The sequence below is a fragment of the Electrophorus electricus genome, chromosome 19 (genome assembly GCF_041902795.1).
Source record: "Electrophorus electricus isolate QZ-2024a chromosome 19, ASM4190279v1, whole genome shotgun sequence".
NCBI lineage: Eukaryota > Metazoa > Chordata > Actinopteri > Gymnotiformes > Gymnotidae > Electrophorus > Electrophorus electricus.
The window spans coordinates 7149120-7173298 of record NC_137515.1 but is presented as its reverse complement, the minus strand read 5'-3'; the positions used below and the strand labels follow the sequence as shown (position 1 = coordinate 7173298).

Here is a 24179-nt window from a genome sequence, read left to right as displayed (position 1 = left end):
GTGAGATAGAGAGAGAGCCTGGTGGGATGGGGGAGGTGCACCGAGGGAAACCAGGCGTTCTGACTCACATGCAGACGTTGGCCCTCTCTCTCTCTCTCTTTCTCTCTCTCTCTGCCGCTCCCATGGGAAAATCCTGGTCTACACACAGAGACAACACTGCGCCGAGGCTGGGTCACGTGACCAGGCAGCTGCCCAATGGCGAGAGAGCGCTTTGATTCAAACGTAGGCAGAAGCAGGTAAGCGACTTGCGTGGGAATACAGAGAGAGAGAGAGAGAGAGAGAGAGAGAGAGAGACAGAGAGACAGAGAGAGAGAGAGAATGCGTTTTCTTGCTCTGCTAAGCCTCTACATTTGCTCCAGAGCAGAAATGGACAAGCAATGACTATAAAACCTAATCCATGTTTGTCCAAAATTTACATAAAGCACGAAATTTATTTCTGGCACGAAAGCACAGTGAGCTATAAAAGAGGTCTTTCACCAAGCAAATGACAGAGTCCTATTAGCGGAAAAGCGCAAATTCTCATTAGAAAGCAGAAAGTTGCCAGCAACTGTTTGCCAGGGTGTAATCAGAGCACTCATTTACGTGCAGTAAAGTGGTCAGAGTTGACCTCCCCTCTGCCTTGCCAGTGCCTCGAGGTGGTTTTCATTAACAGCCCTGTTAGTGATAATAGTGTTTGTGTCTGTGTGTGTGAGAGAGAGAGCGAGAGAGAGTGTGAGTATATCTGTCACCCATCTAGAAGTCAGCAGACCTACCCTGCCCTGGCCTGGCCACAGACCTACCCAGGCCTGGCCTGGCTTGGCCACAGACCTACCCAGGCCTGGCCTGGCCTGGCCACAGACCTACCCTGGCCTGGTCTGGCCTGGCCACAGACCTACCCTGGCCTGGCCACACCACAGACCTACCGTGGCCTGGTCTGGTCTGGTCAGCTGTACAGAGGAACGGTGCCGGTCAGGCGCGGCGCGCTGGGTGGATCGAAGTCAGGAGTCTGCTGGCAGCGCTGCTGAAGGGGGCTGGTGTGTGCCGGGGCCCCAGGGCAGCGGCAGGGCCACCACAGCCAGAGAGGGGGTTCTTTGTGTGGGCCGGTGGCTGGGCCCCGGGCCCCAAGCAGCGAGCTTTTCCAGCCTCCACTACTGACACCAGGCCCCTCAGGGAAGGTCGTCAGAGCAGCCTGAAGCCTGGGACAACAGACTCACTACTGGCAGCCCAGAGAAGGGAGCTCTCGCTCACCCTTTCACCCCCCCCCCCTTCTTTCCCTCCCTCCCTCCCTCTCTCTCCCTCCCTCCCTCTCTCTCTCCCTCCCTCCCTCCCTCTCTCCCTCCCTCTCTCCCTCCCTCTCTCCCTCCCTCTCTCCCTCCCTCCCTCTCTCACAAGACTGAAGCAGCAAGCAGCAGAAGGGCAAACACAATGAAGGCCCCAGTCATTAGCGCCTGTGCAAGGGAGTCTGCGTGCATGCATTGCGTGTATGCCGTGCGTGCCGTGTATGTATCCGGGGTGTGTGTGTGTGTGTGTGTGTGGTGTGTGTCAGGTGTCATGCTAATGAGCTCCAGATGTGTGTGTAGGAAGCCGCTAGCTACAGCGCTGAGGATGACGAGCCTGGTGCTCAGGGAGCAGAAGTTACTGGCTGGTTTGGGGTTAAATAGGCTGAGCGGAGGGCAGCTCTGATGTTTCCCGTATCACGGCCAAGCTCAGGGGGGTACAGGGCACCCCTCAGCTGGCTAGAGGAGCCATGGGAATACTGCGGGAATACCACGGGACAGCACGACAGAGAATGAAAGAGAGACTCTGTGTGTGTGTGTGTGTGTGTGTGTGTGTGTGTGTAGGTTGTCTTGTTGTGTGTAGCTGTTCCGTCACGCCCAATTAACCGTGACAATCATCCTGTCCTTTTTCCCAGTGTCTTGTCATGGGAGCGCTACCAGATTCCACCGTGAGGCCGCACTGCCGCATACCTTCCTCTCACTGTGACCCTTTTTGATTTGTCACTCCTCTCCTGAACACACACAGCCACGGAGCATCTGGAGAATGCTGTCGGAATGCTTAATGATTCATTCCTAACTGTAAATATTGACAGAGGGAAGCCAAGTTCAGGCCTGAGAAAAGAGTAGAACATCGGCAACACCTGCACCGCAGGATAGAGGCTCCAGCCAAGACGCCGAGCGCAGCAGAACTGTGCGCCACCCACACCCCGAGCGTAGCAGAACTGTGCGCCACCCACACACCGAGCGTAGCAGAACTGTGCGCCACCCACACACCGAGCGCAGCAGAACTGTGCGCCACCCACACACCGAGCGCAGCAGAACTCTGCGTCACACACACCTAGCACAGAACTCTGCATCACCCACAGACCGAGCGCAGCAGAACTCTGCGCCACCCACACACCGAGCGCAGCAGAACTCTGCGCCACCCACACACCGAGCGCAGCAGAACTCTGCGCCACCCACACACCGAGCACAGCAGAACTCTGCGCCACCCACACACCGAGCACAGCAGAACTCTGCGCCACCCACACACCGAGCACAGCAGAACTCTGCGCCACCCACACACCGAGCACAGCAGAACTCTGCGCCACCCACACACCGAGCACAGCAGAACTCTGCGCCACCCACACACCGAGCACAGCAGAACTCTGCGCCACCCACACACCGAGCACAGCAGAACTCTGCGCCACCCACACACCGAGCACAGCAGAACTCTGCGCCACCCACACACCGAGCACAGCAGAACTCTGCGCCACCCACACACCGAGCACAGCAGAACTCTGCGCCACCCACACACCGAGCACAGCAGAACTCTGCGCCACCCACACACCGAGCACAGCAGAACTCTGCGCCACCCACACACCGAGCACAGCAGAACTCTGCGCCACCCACACACCGAGCACAGCAGAACTCTGCGCCACCCACACACCGAGCACAGCAGAACTCTGCGCCACCCACACACCGAGCACAGCAGAACTCTGCGCCACCCACACACCGAGCACAGCAGAACTCTGCGCCACCCACACACCGAGCACAGCAGAACTCTGCGCCACCCACACACCGAGCACAGCAGAACTCTGCGCCACCCACACACCGAGCACAGCAGAACCAATGGCAGATTTTGGGCAGTAACGAGTGTGTGATTGAATGCCAAGACGTTTATCCACACAGAAAAATCACATATAGACAGAGAGACATACACAGACCAAGCAGGGAAGATAAAGAGGAAATGACGGGTGAGGGGTCATGGGGTTAAGTGCTAATGGTGTCTGAGATGAGTCGAGAAGAGAAGCAGCGACATCAAAGCTCTCGCAATCACGGCGTCCATGGCAACGAGAGGACCGCAGGAAGAGCACCAAAAAAAAAGAAAGAAAGAAAAAAAAGAGTGAAAGAAGGACCAAAAAAGGGTAAGAGGAAACAGGATACGAACAAAAAGACAGTAGCGGGAGCGTATGGGGTGGTGTGCGCGCGCGCGTGTTTGGGAGGGGAGGTTTCACCTCTGGTGTGAACGCAGCGAGGTGAAGTCTAAAGAATGGCTCGGCCTGAGAGAGCTCCCGTGTCACAGAGCCCACCGATAACAACCCCCGTTCCCGTGCACGAGGCTCTCCCTCCCTCCCGCCGTCTCGCCCTGGCCCCAGTGAATTGCCCAGGCAGTGTTCTTTCAGACTCCTGTGACACAGTCATTATGAGTGTGGGAACCGAATCCACTCCTCACTCGGTGCCCCCACCAGCAGATCCTTCACTCTCGCTCTCTTCCCTTATAGATACGACTGCTCCATCCACAACACCACTGACCATATGACCTAATCTCCAGTCATTTACATAATATCCCTTATATACCGCATATAAACAGCATATGAACAAACATCTCGCTCTCTTACTACTACACACACACACACACCATATATATATATATATATATATATATATATATATATATGCGCACGTGTGTGTGTGCATTTCTTAATATATGTGTAGATTTTTTCACTTGCATTTTTCACTCTTTCTCTCCTTCTTTCCTCTCTCCTCCCTTTCACTCTTTCCCTCTATTCTTGGCCCCCTTTGTCTCCACTGATATCCCTATCTCCCAGCACAGAGCCGTCTCACTTGCCCCTCATCAAACTGCTCCAAACTGCTCCTCCCCCCCACCCCCAGCCCACCATCTAACGCCACCATCCCTGACGCTATCTCCGCGGCGATAACCATGGGAACCACTGTGTGGGAACCGTCCGGCTTGGCTCGCCTCACCAAAATAGACCCAGGAAAGAACGGGGACGGGTTGGCGGGGCAGGAACAGAGATGGAAGGACGCAGGGCCGTCTCCTGTCTCCGGGCCCGGGGGGGGGGGGGGGGGGGGGTCTTAACAGAGGCCTGGACAGGCGGTGGTGGCCCAGGTAAGGGTGACGTGGGACGTGCTTACTGCTTGGGCCAGGAGGACATCAGAGTGATTGATCAGCAAGCCTCTGATTAGATCTGATCAGCGCAGTGAACTGCTCTGCCCTCGCCAGTAAAGAAAGCTCGCCAGCAGCTGCGGGGCTGGCCCAACGCCCTGGTGCGCGCGCCCTGCACCCTACGCCTGTGCGCCGTGCCCCTGCTCCCGTGTCCAGTACGGAGGAGAAAGCTGTGTGGCTGACCTTTGTCGTCCTCCTCTCCCTCGTCCACATGCGTAAGCACCACAAGTGCAGTCGTGCGGTTCCTGTGAGAAACTCGACTTCTCCATCCGGAAGAGAGGGCGAGAGACACGGAGAGGGAGAGAGAGAGAGAGAGAGAGAGAGAGAGAGAGGAGGAAATAGAGTGCATCTTTCCTAATTTTCCATTCCAGTTTTATCCTGTGCATTTCAATAGGCCAGGCTCCCCTGATCCCAGGCCTTTCCCAGGCTAGAGAGGCTGACCCTGGAGCGTGCGCACCTCGGCTGTCCCGCAGGGAGTGGGGGGGGGGGGGCACTTGCCCCTTCCCTGGCGCTGGGTCAGACTCACTCCTCACCACTGATAACATCAGCCACAACCAGAGTGGCATTAGACAAGCCTGCCCCTGCTGACCACCTCCTTAACCCCGTAACCGCTCCCCAAACCAATGCTCTCACACATACACACAAAATTCACAATGATTTGTGCTGATCTTTACTGTAATCTGATTGGTGTAATATGCCCCTAACATGCACATTTGAAGCACAAGAGAACATACACACAACACAGATTGATTCTGTCTTGCAAAGACACACACACAAGAGCATGCATACAAAGACACACACACACACACACACACACACACACACACACACACACACACACACGAGCATGCATACAAAGATACACACAAGAGCATGCATACCAAGACACAAGCACACATGCATGCACACACGCATGAATGTATTTGTGAACATGTGCGAGCAAAATACATCTCTCAGACCCAATTCTCCTCCTCTAACAAACACAGGGGATCGATGTTCTCCCGACGAAACACACACAGACACACACACACAGACAAAAACATATCCAAGCACTTGGAGTTCATGTGTTTTGGTTCTCAGTCACCCCCACACTGAACACAGCTACACACTGGCCTGTTTTTAAAGTTCTCAGACAGACACACTGGGCACAGCTACACAATGGCCTGGTTTTGAGCCCATCAGTGGCAGCTGCATGGTGCTCCGAGTGGAACCGTGCAGACCTGACCCTACTCCCTGTGGGCAGCGACACTCCAGACCCTACTCCCTGTGGGCAGCGACACTCCAGACCCTACTCCCTGTGGGCAGCGACACTCCAGACCCTACTCCCTGTGGGCAGCGACACTCCAGACCCTACTCCCTGTGGGCAGCGACACTCCAGACCCTACTCCCTGTGGGCAGCGACACTCCAGACCCTACTCCCTGTGGGCAGCGACACTCCAGACCCTACTCCCTGTGGGCAGCGACACTCCAGACCCTACTCCCTGTGGGCAGCGACACTCCAGACCCTACTCCCTGTGGGCAGCGACACTCCAGACCCTACTCCCTGTGGGCAGCGACACTCCAGACCCTACTCCCTGTGGGCAGCGACACTCCAGACCCTACTCCCTGTGGGCAGCGACACTCCAGACCCTACTCCCTGTGGGCAGCGACACTCCAGACCCTACTCCCTGTGGGCAGCGACACTCCAGACCCTACTCCCTGTGGGCAGCGACACTCCAGACCCTACTCCCTGTGGGCAGCGACACTCCAGACCCTACTCCCTGTGGGCAGCGACACTCCAGACCCTACTCCCTGTGGGCAGCGACACTCCAGACCCCAACCCACAAAAACCAAGTACTCACACATCCAAACACACCACAAAAACCCACACACACTACAAAAACCAAACAAAATCACCCGAACCCACCACAAACAGAAATATATACCTAATACAATTTTTCAAAGTTTGGTACTGGGAAGTAAAGCACAAACATGCAGAATTCCACCGCTACCAAAAAGTACGAACAGAGTTGTTGAGATGAACAGAATTTTCCACGTGTAATAATTAATGCATATAATGTATTTATACACAGCTCCAGGGAGTTGTAAAGTGCTGGATACAGTGGTGTTGGGCTGCCATATTATCATGCCTTTGGAAGGGAGAGAGAGAGAGAGAGAGAGAGAGAGAGAAAGAAAGAAAGAAAGAAAGAGAGAGAGAGAGAGAGAGAGAGAGAGAGAGAGAGAAGCACAGGGATTTGCTGTAGGAGAAGTATGTGACTATGCACCCTGTACCTCTCAGAGTACAGAGACTCATGACACATGCTCAGGCACACACCTCACACTGCTATCATGAACCCACACGCTCCTTGCAAGAACTTGCCTCATAAACGCGCCAATCCAAACACACTTTCACTTCAGCTGGAGGAAGAGAGAAGGAGAAACAGAGAACGATACAGGAGTAGTGAGAGATCCTAAAACACAGACAGCCACTAATGACTGCAGCAAGCTCATGGCAGTTACCTTGCAAATGGCCCAATAGCTGCTAACTACTTCCCAGAGGGTTTCCTGCAGTGTTTGTTATGATAGGGGAGCTCAGAGTGGTTTGCTGAGAAGGACTGTTCCAAAATGTTTTCTGTTACTTTCCATTATTGCAGGAAAGCAGGCCAGCTTAGTGTTCGCTTTATGTGACTCGTATTTTAAATGCATAAGCTGACTCAATCTTCCATTCTACTAAAATAAAGATGCCGCACAGGGCTGTTAAGGTTTGTTCAGACTGGAGGAGCGAACAGCACAAAGGGACTAAACAGTGTGAACTGTAGACGTTAAACACCTTATGAACACGGTATGAACACCATAATTTGCACCAAATGACTGGGCTCTTGCTGTGCTTACTTGCAGCTGCTGTTCTTATTGCATGAGAGGATGATTTATTAAAGTGCCGAATATGCCAAAACAAATGACCAGGAAGAAAAAAAAAAGTCTTAAAATATTGTGATAACTTGGAGGCTACATTACATCTCCTACCCCCGATGTCAAAGAACGCACGCACGCACGCACGCAGTGTCAGCAAGAAACGTATTCATTCCAGACATTCATCTCAAAGAGGTGCATGTTAGCATGGAAGCGATCTATGGTAACCCTTCCTTTTCTACCCCACCCTCCCGCACTCACACTCCATGCATCAGTGAACTTATTCACACACACTCTCGCTCTCTCTCTCTCGCGCTCTCTAGAGAACATAAGCAAAAGCCTGTCTGCCTGGGGCCAGTTCTCATGACATCACCACCCTGATGGAATGCTCCTTGTCAAAAGCTCTTAGCCCTCCAGCAGAGGAGCCGAGAGGAAGAGCACCCTCACTCCACTCCTTTCTACTCCTCTGCCTCATACTTTATGTGTGTGTGTGTGTGTGTGTGTCTGAGTGTGAATATATCAGGCATAACATTAAATCTGTGCAAGTCCCTTCCGTACTGCTAAATCACCTTGACCTGTCAAAGCATACACTCAGGGACTCATTGACTCAGAGTCTTGGACTCCTGTAGGTGCCCTGTAGTATTTGGCTCCAAGACAAGTCCTGTAGGCAGCGAGGTGGGGCCTCCATGGAGTTGTTTTTCCAGCACCTCCCACAGCTGCCGGATTGGACTGAGATCTCGAGAATTTGGAGGCCAAGTCAACATGGTGTGGCAGGTGCATTATCCTTCTGAAAGAGGCTGCTGCCATTAGGGAACACCGCTGGCATGAAGGGGTATTTGCGCTTGGTTGGCAGCACTGTGTAGGAAGGTGGTACGTGTCAAAGTAACACCTGAACACCAGGACGCAACTGCTCAGGCCCTTCTCTGCTTTTCCTTAGAGCCTCAGTACTCAGCGGGCACTATCAGGGGACACTCTGATTGGCACACACGGGCACACCTCAGAAAAGAGGCGGCACTATCGGGGGACACTGATTGGCACACACGGGCACGTCTCAGAGAAGAGCTACAGTGCTACTGATGCTTAAGGAGGATTATCGTGGAACCAAGAGCTCCTGTGGTGCGTGTGTGTGTTAGCTCGTGTCTGCCAGGGGCTTGGCTAAATATGGACATCAGGCACTAAACCATTAGGAGGTTTAGTCAATGGAGGACAAAGCCAAAACAAGGGTCATCACACACAATCTCACACCTCCCCCTACCCCAAAACACACACACACACACACACACACAATCTGTCTTTCTCTCCATCAGTCTTTTTCTCTGAGGTAGCAGGAAGCAGCTTGGCTTCCACACAATGAGACACATCAAACAGCAAAGGCTGTACAGCCTTGCACACACACACACACACACACACACACACACACACACACACACACACACACACACACACAGAGATGCCAGCCCAGCCAATCAAAACAGGGCACACAAAAAGTATGAACAGAACAAGCCAAACAGGACATTCCAGCTGGCGGGTGCTGGGGATTCCTGCACCCAGCGAGTCAGAGTCAGATCCGAGTGTCCGACGGGTGCCAAAAGAAACCGCGCTCCTGTTCTACACACAAATTTGCGCACACCCCCAAACACTCTCACTTAACACACACACTTAGACACACGAAGAAACACACTAGGGTGTGCACACGCAAAAACAAACACATGCAGACATTCGCACACACGAGCTTCACGACCACACTGTCATAAGCCACCTCCGCACTTAACCTACGTGAGTGCAAGGGAACGTGTGAACGCCCGTCTTCCTGCTGGTGCGACACCACCAGAAAGGCTCAAGCTGCTGTGAAGAGAGAGAGTGAGGTGTGAAGAAGCAAAAGAAGTCCAAGTCAGGTCTGCTGGTGGGAAAGGCAGCCGTCGCCCTTGGAACACGTGCGCGTCAGGACATGCACCCCGGGCTGGCTTGGGCAGGGAGCCCTGGCCCGCGTGAGCCGGACCAAGAGGGGAGACTCGGATCAGAGCCCGGGGAAGAATAGTACCTGGTAGCGGGTGGTACCTGTGCCCACGAACCCCTCCACCCCAGCCCCCGCGGCCCCCTGACCCTGCCGCACGCACGTATTCCCTCTCACTTGTTCACAAACACACGTTCGCAGAAGCTCTGCCACTTTCCCACACTCGCATATGTGCACCAGTGTAGGTTTTTGCCTCAGGTGCAGACAACACGTCATTACGTCAGACTGGCCCCACTAACAGTAGCTGAAGCTTCCACCCCCCCGCCGCCCCAACACACATATATGGTCAGGCGTGCGCGCGCACACACACACACCTACACATACATACACATAAACACACACACACACACACACCTACACCTACACACACCTACACATACATACACATAAACACACACACACCTACACATACATACACATAAACACACACACACCTACACATACATACACAAACACACACACACCTACACATACATACACAAACACACACACACACACACACACACACCTACACATACATACACACACACACACACACACACACACACACACACACAAACACACACACAAACACCTACACATACACACACACACAAACACCTACACATACACACACACACAAACACCTACACACACACACAAACACCTACACACACACACACACACACACACACACACACACACACACACACACACACAAACACACACACACACACACAAACACACACACACACACACACACACACACACACACCTACACATACATATAAACACACACATAAACACACACAAACACACACACACCTACACATACATACACAAACACACACACACACACACACACACACACACACACACACACACACACACACACACAGGGAAATATTTGAAATGGTTTCCTTTGGAATGTCTTGGCGTTTGTGAAGAATGTCGGCTCCCCTTCCCACACCATGAACGCACACCCGTCTTCCTCCTCCTCGCACAGTGGAGTTACAGCCTACCTCAAATTTACTTATACACTCATTTGCAGAACAAAGGCAGAATTTCTCAGACTCTCTGACGGTTAGATCGCAAAAAGTAAAAAGGGGAAAAATATGTAAAAGGGAAGTATGACGAAAAAGGAAACTAAAACGTAATTGATAGACAGACAGGGGCCGCAGATACAGATCAGAGCCACAGGTACACTCGCCCACCCCCACACCTCAGCGCGAGCTTCGGCTCCCTCATACTTCAGCCTCCCTTCTGGAGCCGGTGCCGGTGCCGCTGCCGCAGATCAAAGCCTGCTTTCCGACTCATGCTTGCTCTCTTCCTCTTCCTCTCTCCCTCCATCTTCTCACGCCGTTTCAGTTCCTGTCTCCCCTCACCCCACCCATGGGGATTGTGGGAACCAGGGCGCTATTGCCTCATCGCCGCCCTTCTACGAACGGACGGCAGACATCTGATGCCAGCGTGGGGGAAGCTGGCCCCCGTGAAGAACTGGACGGCAAGAAGCACGTCGCGCCAGCTGTCTGTGAAGCTCTGCCCGGACGGATCTATTCTGGAGAAGCTGAAGGGAACGGTGGTGAGCAAAACAGAATAGTGCGAGTACGCAGAAAACACCAGGGGGAAATCCTGATGTCAGTGTGACACACTGACAAATGACCGCTGCATCAGTTCTGTGGCTGAGGTTGCGAAAAAAAAAGAAAAAGAGGTGCTACCCGTGTGCGCAAAAAAAAAACAACCAACACTGCAAAAAATAAAGTGTCTTGCATATGCAAAAAATAAAATAAAATTAAAAAATTAAAAAATAAAAATTCAAGGCTATTTCTTTAGTACGTTTTACGACAGCCGTTGTCACAAAGCAGCTTGACGTGTCCGAGTCCAAGCCCCCAGTGAGCAAGCCCAGGGTGCCAGTGGCAAGGAAAACCCCCCTAGAGCATGAGGAAGAAACCTGGAGAGGAACGAAGACTCAGAAGGGAAAGCCCAGCTATGATTAATAGCACAACAAGACAAGCAATAAGAAAAGGCCAAAAGATCAAACCATTAATAAGGGGATGACTAGGAACGACTAGTTATTAGTCCATAATGGCTAGGAAGGGGTGGTGATGGGATTACAGGAACTGGGATGAGTCCATAGTGATTATGAGGAGTGATGACTATAAGAGGACCTGGAGCCTGGGAGGAAACTGGAAGCATTGCTACATCTAAGGCAGACAGGCACAAGCTTACAGACTCATTTAAAACTCTATGATGCAAGTCTGCCTGCAGCTTAATCCGAGTCTCAAAAATGACAGTGTGTTAGGTGCCCACCGTCTCCGTCTCGATTAGCTGCACCACAAAAAAGGACACTTGCAGTGACACTGTGGAGATGTGTTGCGATAATGAAGCAACGGAGAATCACAGCTAGTCAGTATCATAACCTCAGATGACCTCTTATTCTCAGTTTAAAGCATGAAAGGGAAGTTGTAAAACACCCCTTCGTATCTGAAAAATGCTAAAAGTCTAAATTATTATATGGATTGCTTTGTGTGTATATGTGTGTGTGTGTGTGTGTGTGTGTGTGTGTGTGTGTGTGTGTGTGTGTGTGTGTGTGTGTGAAAGCGAGAGAGAGAGAGTGTGACCGCAGAGAAAGAGATAGAGACAGAGATACAGGCAGAGACGGAGGCAGGGACAGAGGCAGGGATGATGGTGGAGCCAGCAGTGTAAGAGTTAATGATTGGTGATGGTATCAATGGGCCACGCAGCGGTGCAGGCTTAAGAAGTGCAGGAATGCCTGTCCCTGCCTGGGGGACGCGGCTACTGTTCATCAAAGCACTACAATCAGATAACAAAAGGGTTACCCTCGCCTGGGTGGGCTTGCACATACCAGCCCTGGTGCACCTCTGCAGAGACCCCCCAGCCTTTTCATTCTACTCTGTTAAAGGCTTTTTATTTTCTGTTTCCAATTCCACGTTCTTTCACCTTGTTGTACTGTCCATCACTGCCAACCGATTTCCATATTAACAGCAATAAATAAATAAACTAACCCCCCCCCCCCAAAAAAAACCCCAAAACAACACAGCTGTTCCAAAAGTGTGTCCATTTTTGTTTTGGTGCTCAGCACAAACACATGCCACAGACTCCAAATGTGGATGAGATGACCATCAGCTGAGTGAAGGGGACAGGGAACAGAGGCTGGACACACACACACACACACACACACACACACACACACACCTGACATACAGGAGATTACATATTTGAGGAATTTCACGGACAGCTGAGTTACGTTTCTTGGAGTACACAGGGCAGAGTCTTCCAACGGAAGCCACAACTGAAAGCAAACAAGCATGCACTGATGGTGAGACATGTTATGCTTTACATTCATACGATTCATATTTCAAATTCCAGGGTTGAAAACTGAGGAAAAAACAAAACAAAAACCAAACATCAAGTGCACATGTACCAGTGTTTTTTCTCTGCCTTGTGGTCACGCGCACACGCACACACACACACACACACACACACACACACACACACACACACACACACACACACACACACACACACACACACACACACACACACACACAACCTGAGGAGTGAAACCCAGACCTCTGCTCTGATGGAAATCAGGTATGTCACAATAGCAGTCAATCAGCCACTTTATCCGTCTTCATCTTGTTGTTTTCCATCCGATGCAGCGTCTAGCTGCCTGTCGGCTTACACGACGCAGCTTTGCCTGCTGGATCGGGAATCTATTTTCATCATTTCATTAGCTAGCTTCTCTTTTCTAGACCACCCAGAGCACTCTAGAGAAACACTCTCGCTCGCTCGCCCGAGAGCTTCACTCGTCTCGGACTCTCACCAATCCATCCCGATGTGCGAAACAACGGCAACACGCGCCAATCTGTATTTAGTCTACTACCCACAAACCTCTCCTCTCTCTCACCTCATCCCTCTCTCCATCTCCACCTCTTCCTTCGTCTACCCCCCCCACGAGACCTTCCTCTGCCCCTCGGCTTGTTTATAGCCTACAGTTTAAAGAAAATAATTTAAAAAAAACGACTTCAGCCATTGTTCCAGTGAATACCTCAGTGACACTTCAAAAGGGTGATTCACAGGGGGACGTGCCTCCAGAGTGCGGCTCTATCTCGCCCACTTCCTGCATGCTCTGCTACCAGTGCCTTCGTGCTGGGGCTTCTGTAACTTTTGGTTTGTTTTCATTTCTGGTCATCGAACTTCGAGCTGATAAAATGAAACTCGATTTATTTATTTATTTATTTTTTTGCAGAAGGAGGAAGAGGGTTCCTGTCTGGCTGATAAGAGCAACGAGGAAACACGCACACACATGTGGAGCCAAGACACACTCCCACACACACACACACACACACGTACCCCCACACGTACCCCCACACGCCCACGCCCGACCCCAACTGACCTGGCATCGGCTAAATATGTCGGAAGTGGTGAGGTGGACGTGGAAGTGTTTGAGGACGTGGACAGCCTGGTCACGGGCCTTCTCTGAGCAGTCCAGAGTGAGACAGCGACCCTCCGCTACCTGGGACCTCAGCTGTGTGAGACACAGAGGAAAGAGAAGCACCGTGCAGGGGCGTGAGACAGACTCTGGAGCCATGAGTCCCAGCAGACCTACCGCCGCACGTCTTGTCTGCTCCGGGAGCTCACAGCTGGAGAGTCGGGATGGAATCAGGAGCTGCTACCCTCCACGGCAACACAACACTTTTCTTACAGCATGTAGCGTATCCTGCCTCGCTCTAGCACAGCTGAGCGCTGACTCAGGTGTGTACAAGCAGAGGAAAACCGATCTAATCTGTAAAAGCCTCCCTCTGTGTTTGTAAATGTGCAGACATGCACACATGCTTACAGTTTGGTATGGCTGACCAGAGGTGAGGATGATGCGTCCTTCTGTCCGGGCTAACTGTTGGAGAGGGGGAGAAACAGAGGGAGAAACAGAGTGAGACGCAGAGTGAGACAGATGGACAGAGAGACAGAGAGCGCAGGTTTGGACACAGAACTGGTTATTGCTCAAACATTCTCCATATGTGCAAATGTTTCGTTGCAACCATCATATGCAAAAGACAAAACACAAAACAAGCAAAATGTAGAAGTTCAGAAATGTAAAATCCAAACCCTAAACAGTTCGAACATGTAATTCTTTTCCAATGAGACCCGTGAGTGCGCGCGTGCGAGTGTGTGTGTATGTGTATATGTGAAGGCGTGCGTGCATGTGAGTGTGCGCATGCATGTTTGTATGCATGTGCGTGCGTATATAAGTATGTATGTATGTGTTTGCATGCGTGTGTATGTATATGGTATGAATGTCCATGTGTATGTATGTGTGTGTGTGTGTGTGTGTGTGTGTGTGTGTGTGTGTGGGTATGCATGTGCATGTTTATGGGCATGTGTACACATGTGCATGAGTATGTGGGTGTGGTTGTGTATGTATGTATATCCGTGTTTATGGAGTGTGTACATATGTTTGTGCATTCAGATGTATGTACATGCGTGTGCATGCATGTGTGCATGCATATGTAAGTATGTGCGTGCATGTGTGCGCGCATATATAAGTATGCGTGAGTGTGCGCGCATATGTAAGTATGTGCGTGTGGGCATGTGTGCGCGTATATGTAAGTATGTGCGTGTGGGCATGTGTGCGCGTATATGCAAGTATGTGCGTGTGGGCATGTGTGCGCGCATATGTAAGTATGTGCGTGTGGGCGCGCATATGCAAGTATGTGCGTGTGCGCCCGCATATGTAAGTATGTGCGTGTGCGCCCGCATATGTAAGTATGTGCGTGTGCGCCCGCATATGTAAGTATGTGCGTGTGGGCATGTGTGCGCGTATATGTAAGTATGTGCGTGTGGGCATGTGTGCGCGTATATGCAAGTATGTGCGTGTGGGCATGTGTGCGCGCATATGTAAGTATGTGCGTGTGGGCGCGCATATGCAAGTATGTGCGTGTGCGCCCGCATATGTAAGTATGTGCGTGTGCGCCCGCATATGTAAATATGTGCGTGTGCGCCCGCATATGTAAGTATGTGCGTGTGTGCCCGCATATGTAAGTATGTGCGTGTGGGCATGTGTGCGCGCATATGTAAGTATATATGTATGTGTTTGCATGCGTGTGTATGTATATCGTATGAATGTCCATGTGTGTGTGTGTGTGTGTGTGTGGGTATGCATGTGCATGTTTATGGGCATGTGTACACATGTGCATGAGTATGTGGGTGTGGTTGTGTATGTATGTACATCCGTGTTTATGGAGTATGTACATATGTTTGTGCATTCATATGTATGTACATGCGTGTGCATGCATGTGCGCCCGCATATGCAAGTATGTGCGTGTGCGCCCGCATATGCAAGTATGTGCGTGTGCCCCCGCATAAGCAACTATGTGCGTGTGCGCCCGCATATGCAAGTATGTGCGTGTGCGCCCGCATATGCAAGTATGTGCGTGTGCCCCCGCATAAGCAAGTATGTGCGTGTGCCCCCGCATAAGCAACTATGTGCGTGTGCGCCCGCATATGCAAGTATGTGCGTGTGCGCCCGCATATGCAAGTATGTGCGTGTGCGCCCGCATATGCAAGTATGTGCGTGTTCGCCCGCATATGCAAGTATGTGCGTGTGCGCCCGCATATGCAAGTATGTGCGTGTGCGCCCGCATATGCAAGTATGTGCGTGTGCGCCCGCATATGCAAGTATGTGCGTGTGCGCCCGCATATGCAAGTATGTGCGTGTGCGCCCGCATATGCAAGTATGTGCGTGTGCCCCCGCATATGCAAGTATGTGCGTGTGCCCCCGCATATGTAAGTATGTGTGTGTGTGCACGTGCATATGTAAGTATGCACATGTGTGCGTGCATATGCAAGTATGCACGTGTATGTGCATATATAAGTATGTGCGTGCGTGCATGTGAGCACGCATATGTAAGTATGTGCGTGCGTGCATGTGAGCACGCATATGTAAGTATGTGCGTGCGTGCGTGCATGTGAGCACGCATATGTAAGTATGTGCGTGTGTGCGTCAGTCACCTCTGCAGCTACTTTGTGGTCATCTGTGTTGTCCAGCATCAGTACATCCACGCCCAGACAGCGCAGGTACCGCCCCAGCCCCTGCAGCATGTTGTCACACACCACGCGCAGCTCCTGGGGTGCCATTGTGGCCTCCTGCAGCTTCCTGCCGGCTGACACCCCCCCCTCCAGGTGGCCTGCAGGGCCCAGGGCATCCCGGTCAGCCTGACAGGAATCAGAACACCAGAACTGGGCTTTTTACACCACCAACCACCAGAGAAATTCATGCGGACGCACAAATGCACACACAGTTAATGACTGATTCTAAAGTTGCGTCTGTGGTGTTGGAGCAGGTAAATCTGCTTTAAAAGCTACTCAAACCTTTACTCATGTTTTTATCTTGATTTAAACACCCTTTTTAAACAGTTTAGTCAAACCCAGTGGAGGATATTCTACTTTTACCATCACAGAGACAAAAAACACCCTCACAGGTCCAAACACAGCTGTGTCTGTATCTGCAGCTCACATTGCCATGTTTTTGTCCTGTCTCGCTGCTGAGTCATTGTTGAGGCCCCCCTGTTCGTGAGCCACTACACTGAGCCGCGTGAGCTGCGGGTTGGCTGACAGGCCGATGCACTGACCCTTGGGCTTGGGGCCGGCTCGCTCCGCCTGTCTTTGGCTCTTTTCTCGGGGACGCTCTTGGTGGGCGGGCTGGGGCGGATGGTGCGGAGGTCCTCGGGGAGGCCAAAGGCCGTGGGGTTTAGGGACAGGGTCAGGTAGACGTCCAGCAGACAGTACGCGTCAACGGCTGGAGAGAGAGAGAGAGAGAGAAATGGAAAAATGAAAACAGGGACATTTGCCAGGGACAAATGGTAAAAGAGAACAGGGACATTTTTCAACTGAGAAAGAAGGGAGAGTGAAAGCAGGATGAGACAAAACAGGACTGTAACCAAAACAGTGCGTCATGCTTACTGGTGTAAACACACACAGCAAAACAAAGAAATCATGATCGAAACCAGAAAGATTTTTGATCACACAAACGGCACAAACGGACCACAGGTCAAGCGGAATTTTCCGAAAATGAAGCCCAACCTGCGTAACGGAGCTGGCTGGTGCGGAGTGGTCGTCGTTCCCAGTTGGACAGCTGTTCCGACTTGTCTAGAGGTTTTCCCAGCACCTGCTGCACCATGAGGCTCAAGCCCTTCTCCGTGGAGGCCTCGCTCACCTCCGGCGGCCGAGACCCTCCGCGCCTGCTCCCCCGCCAGCAACGCTGCAGCTAACGTAGGGACGCCAGGACAAAGCGGGACGCGATACAAGTGAACACACACAGCCCTGTAGAGTCCAGGCCACTACGGTCAAGCGTCGTGAAGGTCAGGCAGAAACTACAGTCTTTGTCAGCGGTGATGTCTGGATTTCTAGAAAGTTCTTCAGTGCATCAGCAAGAAAACGGGCTCAAAACTAGGACGCAACAGGTGATACTGTTTGCTCTTCAAATGAAAAGAATTCTTATATTCACTAATGTTGCTTATAAATACCAGAAGGATGATGTTGCATTATTAAAGTGAGATCACGCTAACTGACTCCAACCAGCTTCGATTATTTAGCCATGTTTGCTACAGAATTAACCTGGTTGTAGTAAGGTATCAGAACAGACATGGCAGGCATTACAAATGGGAAAATGTATCTGATTCCCACTAGCTTTGTTTTAAATAGTTCGCAGTGTTAGTGTATGTGTTTAGTGTATACATTAGTGTGTGTAGTGTATGAGTACTGTATGAGCAGGGGAAGCTGGCGTACACCTGTAAGAGCATGGTTGGTTGCCATAGAGATACAGCAGCACGTATTACCTGTTGATGGACATGGAGCATATCCAACACTCCCTTAACCTCCAAAGACTCCTCCTTGAGCTCAGGCCACGTGGTCACCAGACTCCTCAGATCCCCAGACATTCCATAACCTTTATACACATGCGCACACGCGGACACACACACGTCATGCATGCATGCACATACACACGTACATAGGCAAAACAAATTTTAAAGAACATCCAAAAATGATCACAGATAGCAATATACCCACCATACGCTGCCCACACCAAAACTTCAAACATTCACACCTGCTGGAGAGAGCAGCAGGCTCTATACTTTCCCATACGAGACCGTGAGACAGTAGAGATATCTTATTTCCCAACGTACCGGGGACCTAACCCCAAACCCACCGCCAGACGGTGCCACGCCCTTGTGGCTGCCGTCGAGCCGGACGTGTCCGCCGCTCACCCAGTTTGAGGATTTCCTCGTCGGTCAGCAGCGAGCAGACCAGACGCACGGTCTGGTGGTGCTGGCGGAGGCCGGGCGAGCACAGGTCCAGCAGAAAGACGCAGTCCTGCACAGCCAGCTGGATGAGCGCCAGGCGCGGGGCGCACACCGTGCCGAAGCTGGGCCGCCACTCCATGTCCACGGCGACCACCCGGCCCGGCTGTGAACAGCAGCAGGGGACGACACGTGAGCGGCCCTTCTGAGACTGCCCAGACCCAAACCCCGAGCATCACCTCCACCCTGATCAGAACCGCACACATCAGCGGAGCCCTACCAGACTCACGGAACACATTGCGAAATATGAAAAATGCTTGTATGGTGCTAAACTAGAGTGTCACATTAAATATTCAGCTAATTAAAAAAAACCAACCAAACAAGACAAACACGACGTCATTAAACATTACACTCCTGCATACATCTGGGTGAACATTTGGTTCCTGCATGTACAAAGCAAGCACAGAATCCGGAAGGTTCCTCCTCCCATGTCAGACACTTTGCCTGGGGTGCAGGAACTAAAGCTCTCCGGGGAGAAGGGAAAGGCAGCCAGCGCACGTACCTGTAAGATGGCGTCGCTGCACCGCTGCAGCTGCTCTAAAGTCTGCAGGAAGTGCACCTGGTGCTGGGCCAGAGGCAGCTGGTAGTAGCGCCGCTGGTGCAGCTGCGGAGGAACCCACGACTGCAAGGGGGCGCTCTCCTCACGCTCCTCTCTGAGGGGGACAGCAGAGCACAGGCAGGAGGGTGAGCACTGAGTGCTTGTCTAAACATGAGAGAATAAGAGAGAGGGGGTGTGTGTTTGAGCCGTGTATCTGGAGTATAGTGGGGTGGTTTGCATGCTCACAGCTGCATGGAGGCGCAGCTCTGCATGGCGTCCCACACCCCGAACGGGAGCCTGTCTCTAGGGACGCTGTAGAACTCCGCCCACTGCGCAGCTGCCCGAAGCCCACAGAACCTCACCAACAGCTCCACCAACACCACCTGGAGCTCCACACTGCCCTGCACTGTGACCTGAGGATGCATGCATGCGCACAACAGGGACACACACAACGTGAAACAGAGACGCGCAAAAACAAGAACGCATGCACGCACACACACAGACACGCACACAATGACAGAGACACACACAACGAAACAGACACACATGCACACTGAAACAGAGATACACAAGAGACAGACACATTCACACGTATGCACAATGCAACAGAGAACCACAAGCACATACACACGCACATTGGAACAGACAAACACACACACAAATCTACAAACACACACTCTCACAATGACACACACGCCTGCATGTGATGGACCTACTTGGACATGGTCGCTCCAGTTCTCCTCAGTCATGCTTTTCTAAAACAATGTTCATAAGATTCAGAACATATTTTTCATATATACACCTTTTATTATGGTTATTACTATTTGAAGATATGGGAGAGTGCCTATAGTTTATAATTTACCTTCCATGTGTACCTTATGCATTACAAAGGCAATGGGTTGCTTTTGCTACATATTTATTAGGTAACGCATTTTTTGTTTACTTGAGTCATATGAGCCTATAGCTGACAAACCCAGCGCTTCATCAGAAGAATTCAGCAGTTGTAATGAATCGGCAGAACTCCGTGTGCTGTAGTGCTAATGAAAGGCGTTCATGCGGAGGCTGAAGGGCCCTGCTCACCTCCCTGAACCTCTTGTACATGAGGAACCGCAGTGAGTCCAGCTTCCTCTTGTGAACAGAGTTCACACACAAGCCTGCAAGCAAAGGGACAGCATGAAACAACCACACAGGCTGCAGGCCAACGCGGCAGGCGCAGACGCACGGGGAGCACACGGCACGCACGCACCCGGATCGACGTTAAACTTTTCCATGAGCCGGAAGACGTGTTTGCAGAGGAGCTTGGGCTGAATCTGGTCCGCCTGATGTTTGGAGAGAGACACGCGGGGATACTGCCTGTGTCACAACCAAAGGTGGAACAACACACAGAATTAAGGCTGGCTGGCACCGACCTAATGATTCTCAACATGGAAATGTCAAATCGGCCTTTCCGAACAATCAATTTCTCTCTTATGTCGTCAGGTGCGCTATATCTGCTTTTGGTGCATTAAATCTGGCCCCGCCTTTAGGCAAGCAAGCCCCGCCTCCTGCCGTGGTCACCTGCGCAGTTCCTCCAGTCTAAAACTCGGACTGCACCAGGAGTCCAGCAGCCTGACCAGCCGCTCCTGGAGCTCGGGTTGGCCCTGCACGAACGACTCCGCCAACGGCAGCTTGTCCAGGAGGATCAGAGGCACACACATCTGCCACAGCCAAAGAGAGGGTGAAAAACTCAGAAGAAGTAGTGCAGAACTGTGGGTATTGTAGTTATAGTCGTTTTCACCTCGCACGTTCACTGACCTGCTCCATGTCGAGCTCCTTCTGTAGTTGAAGCTTCACGCTAAGCAATGCCGCCTAACAGGGAAGGGAATCAGTTAGTTAAACTCTCTCATGCAATATTGTACCACGTGCCTTTAGTTCATATTTGCTAGGTATAACAAACTCTAATTACCTGGGGCTGGGGGGAAGGAAAACCACAAACACAACAAAAATAATGCAACATCAAGGTACACATGACACTGAGTCACACATGACAAGACCCTAGAAAGATTCGGAAGCTCTGCAGGGAATATACTTGAACACCTCAGTATATAACAAACAACGCTTGTCTACAGTTTAAAACTAGTACTACTACCTGTTAATACGAAAACAAAGCATGTGCATGTGTGAGTGTATACATGTTTGTTAAAACTGTGTGTGTGTGTGTGTGTGTGTACACATTTACACCAGTATGCCTGACACACCGTTTCACTCTACAGTCCTGTTTTGGGGTGTGTGTGGGTGTGCGCACACGTTTACACCAGTATGCATGACACACTGTTTCATTCTACAGTCCTGTTTTGGGGTGTGTGTGGGTGTGTGCGGGTGTGTGCACGCACGTTTACACCAGTATGCATGACACACTGTTTCATTCTACAGTCCTGTTTTGGGGTGTGTGTGTGTGTGTGTGTGTGTTTACACCAGTAAGCATGACAGAGCTTTTCAGCTACAGAGCTACAGCTACGGCTCTGCTTTTACTCATCCTTCTCATTTGAAAAATGTCCCTGTTCTCTTTTACCATTTGTCCCTGGCAAATGTCCCCGTTTTCATTTTTCCATTTCTCTCTCTCTCCCTCCCTCTCTCTCTCTCTCCAGCCATTGACACATACTGTCTGCTGGACGTCTACCTGACCCTGTCCCTAAACCCCACGGCCTTTGGCCTCCCCGAGGACCTCCGCACCATCCGCCCCAGCCCGCCCACCAAGAGCGTCCCCGAGAAAAGAGCCAAAGACAGGCGGAGCGAGCCGGCCCCAAGCCCAAGGGTCAGTGCATCGGCCTGTCAGCCAACCCACAGCTCACGTGGCTCAGTGTAGTGGCTCACGAACAGGGGGCCTCAACAATGACTCAGCAGTCAAGGTTCAAGGTTCAGTTATTCTGCAGTCAAGCACGTGATTTGAGCTGAACACAGAGAGATGTGACTGAATTGTATTTCAATCTGAGAGTGTAGTTTGTACCTAATAGCCTATCTAAGTATTTCCTTTACTCTGTGTGTGTGTGTGTGTGTATGATTGCATACCTCTTTATAGGCACAGCTGTTCTGCAGGTAGGAAATATGCTCCAGCAGCAGGCTTGTCTCTAGCGTCTCCAGCTCAAAGATGTCCAGCAGGGGCTCCATGTACCCGGGCTGGGTCGCCTTGATGAGCCCGAGGGCCTGCAGCTGGAGCCGCCGCCTCTCCTCTCCCGCCAGGCCCTTCAGGCTGGCGCGTGAGGTGCCACGCCTCCAGCGCACGAACTCCGTCAGCACGAACTGGCCCAGTGTGGTGGATTTGCCTTTCTGGATGCCCGGACAGCCCTCCAGCAGGGTGAGCAGTCCGGCCAGCGGCTCCCGCAGCCGGGAGAATCCAGACACGCTCTCCGACCTCAGCTTGGGGCGGAGGAGAGTTCCGTCAAGGTAGTGTTTCCCTCAGGGATCCCCTGACGGTCCACATTTTTGCTCTTATTTCACCTTCCAACTAAGCAATTGAAGACTCTTAGTAGGCGGTACAGTTGGGTTGGGAGTGAGCAAACATGTGGACTGTCCAGGGGCTCCCTAGGTCTGTCTGTGATTCACCTGCACCTCACGGTGCTTTTTAGAGTGTTAACTAAAGAGCAAGACCTACACGGGTTGTATTAGCCAGAGTAAAGGAAACACTCATCTGTGCATTGCTACAGGCCCCCCAGGCTGGCAGTGAGGAAACTGTAAGTGTGGGGTAACTCTCAACCACAAGCAAGTAGCTTGAGTAAGACATCATGAGGACCAAGGAAAATCTAGTGGGTTTAAATACACGCCACACTATACTTAAGTCAGCGGTGCACCTAACTAAAACTATCAACGCAAATTCATGTTGTAGTTGTCAAAAATACTTCCAAGTAGACTTAGCGAATTATCAACAAAAAATAATAAGCTGTGTGAGCTGTCCTCGAATCCTGCTTCATTTTTCCTTTGGCACCAAGCCCCATGTTCACCCTGCGCCTCTACTCCCGTTTCTTGACTTCCTGGTCCGCCCCCACCCCATCCCCCTTTACTTCCTGGTCCGCCCTCATCCACATCCCTCTTTACTTCCTGGCGCATAGTGTGCGCCCAAAGAAACAGGGTCCTTCCGTGACCTCCCACAGTAGGCATGACCAGCGTTAATGACGTCGTCACCAATCTTGGCTACGCATATAACACAACACCCTCAATCCAGCCATCAACTTGTTGAGACCAACAGAGGGTTTCAAGTCCACCACGTTAAGAGTGACTAATTCCAACTAATTTCGATATTCATTAGCGACCCTTCGGACAGAATATTTCAACAGACCTAACCTCTTCTCTTTTTGGCTTTAGACAGTGGTCTTTGCTTCATGCATGATCATTTCTGCCTTGTCTAGCATTTGCTACACCCACATGTCTCTTGACCTCAGATTTGAGAAGTTGCTGTCATCGGAGTGCACTATATGCAGGGGCATGTGGTATAACGCATTCCAGCAGGCTGTCTGGGTCACGCCCAGGAGCCAGCAGAGGCAGGTGTGATGCCTGTTGTCTCCAGAGCGGCAGTACTGATGACAAGACAGATCTCAGGAAGCCAATTATGCCATTCTGGGTGTCTGCTTCCTACGAAGGAGGTTACCATTGCCTGAAGGGTCCTTTTCCTTCTTTCTGTTAATTCCGTTTGTGGCTGTGGACAACTTCAGGACCGCATGGCATTCACACAGGCTGCTCATCACCTGCCTTGTGAACTGAGGGTACCATCAAACCAACCACCGTCATCTCTCCTGGTGCTTTCACGCCTGCACTTTTCAACAGACCGGTAGGTTTTAAGTTTACCTTTAAACTTTTGACGAGTGACCTGAGCAAATCTGATTCCATACGTTCCTATTGTAATACAGCAGGAACTGGAACTCCAGGACTGGAGGAACCACAAGCTGCTAATTAAGGTCATATTTACATTTCTGATTTTGTT

At 51.4% G+C, this 24179-nt stretch overlaps 1 protein-coding gene across 9 annotated transcripts in view; it reads right to left on the bottom strand.

Annotated features, from left to right (window-relative positions):
• The window catches only part of exd3 (exonuclease 3'-5' domain containing 3), a 35086-nt gene that overhangs the window by 3117 nt on the left and 7790 nt on the right, over window positions 1-24179 (bottom strand). For 3 of the 9 annotated variants that reach the window (XM_081702089.1, XM_081702091.1, XM_081702090.1), the window contains exons 4-19: window positions 22274-22621; window positions 21020-21073; window positions 20783-20922; window positions 20472-20578; window positions 20306-20379; window positions 19942-19980; window positions 19472-19638; window positions 19190-19340; window positions 18595-18793; window positions 18166-18275; window positions 17411-17594; window positions 16960-17126; window positions 16340-16543; window positions 14172-14225; window positions 13728-13859; window positions 12576-12620 (exon numbers count right to left, since the gene is read on the bottom strand). In XM_081702089.1, coding sequence (XP_081558215.1) covers window positions 12576-12620; window positions 13728-13859; window positions 14172-14225; window positions 16340-16543; window positions 16960-17126; window positions 17411-17594; window positions 18166-18275; window positions 18595-18793; window positions 19190-19340; window positions 19472-19638; window positions 19942-19980; window positions 20306-20379; window positions 20472-20578; window positions 20783-20922; window positions 21020-21073; window positions 22274-22621 — 2175 coding nt within the window. Of the gene's footprint in view, window positions 1-12523; window positions 12621-13727; window positions 13860-14171; window positions 14226-16339; window positions 16544-16959; window positions 17127-17410; window positions 17595-18165; window positions 18276-18594; window positions 18794-19189; window positions 19341-19471; window positions 19639-19941; window positions 19981-20305; window positions 20380-20471; window positions 20579-20782; window positions 20923-21019; window positions 21074-22273; window positions 22622-24179 lie in introns of all 9 variants that reach the window. The other 6 variants (XM_081702093.1, XM_081702094.1, XM_081702095.1 and 3 more) reach the window with 3 other exon arrangements.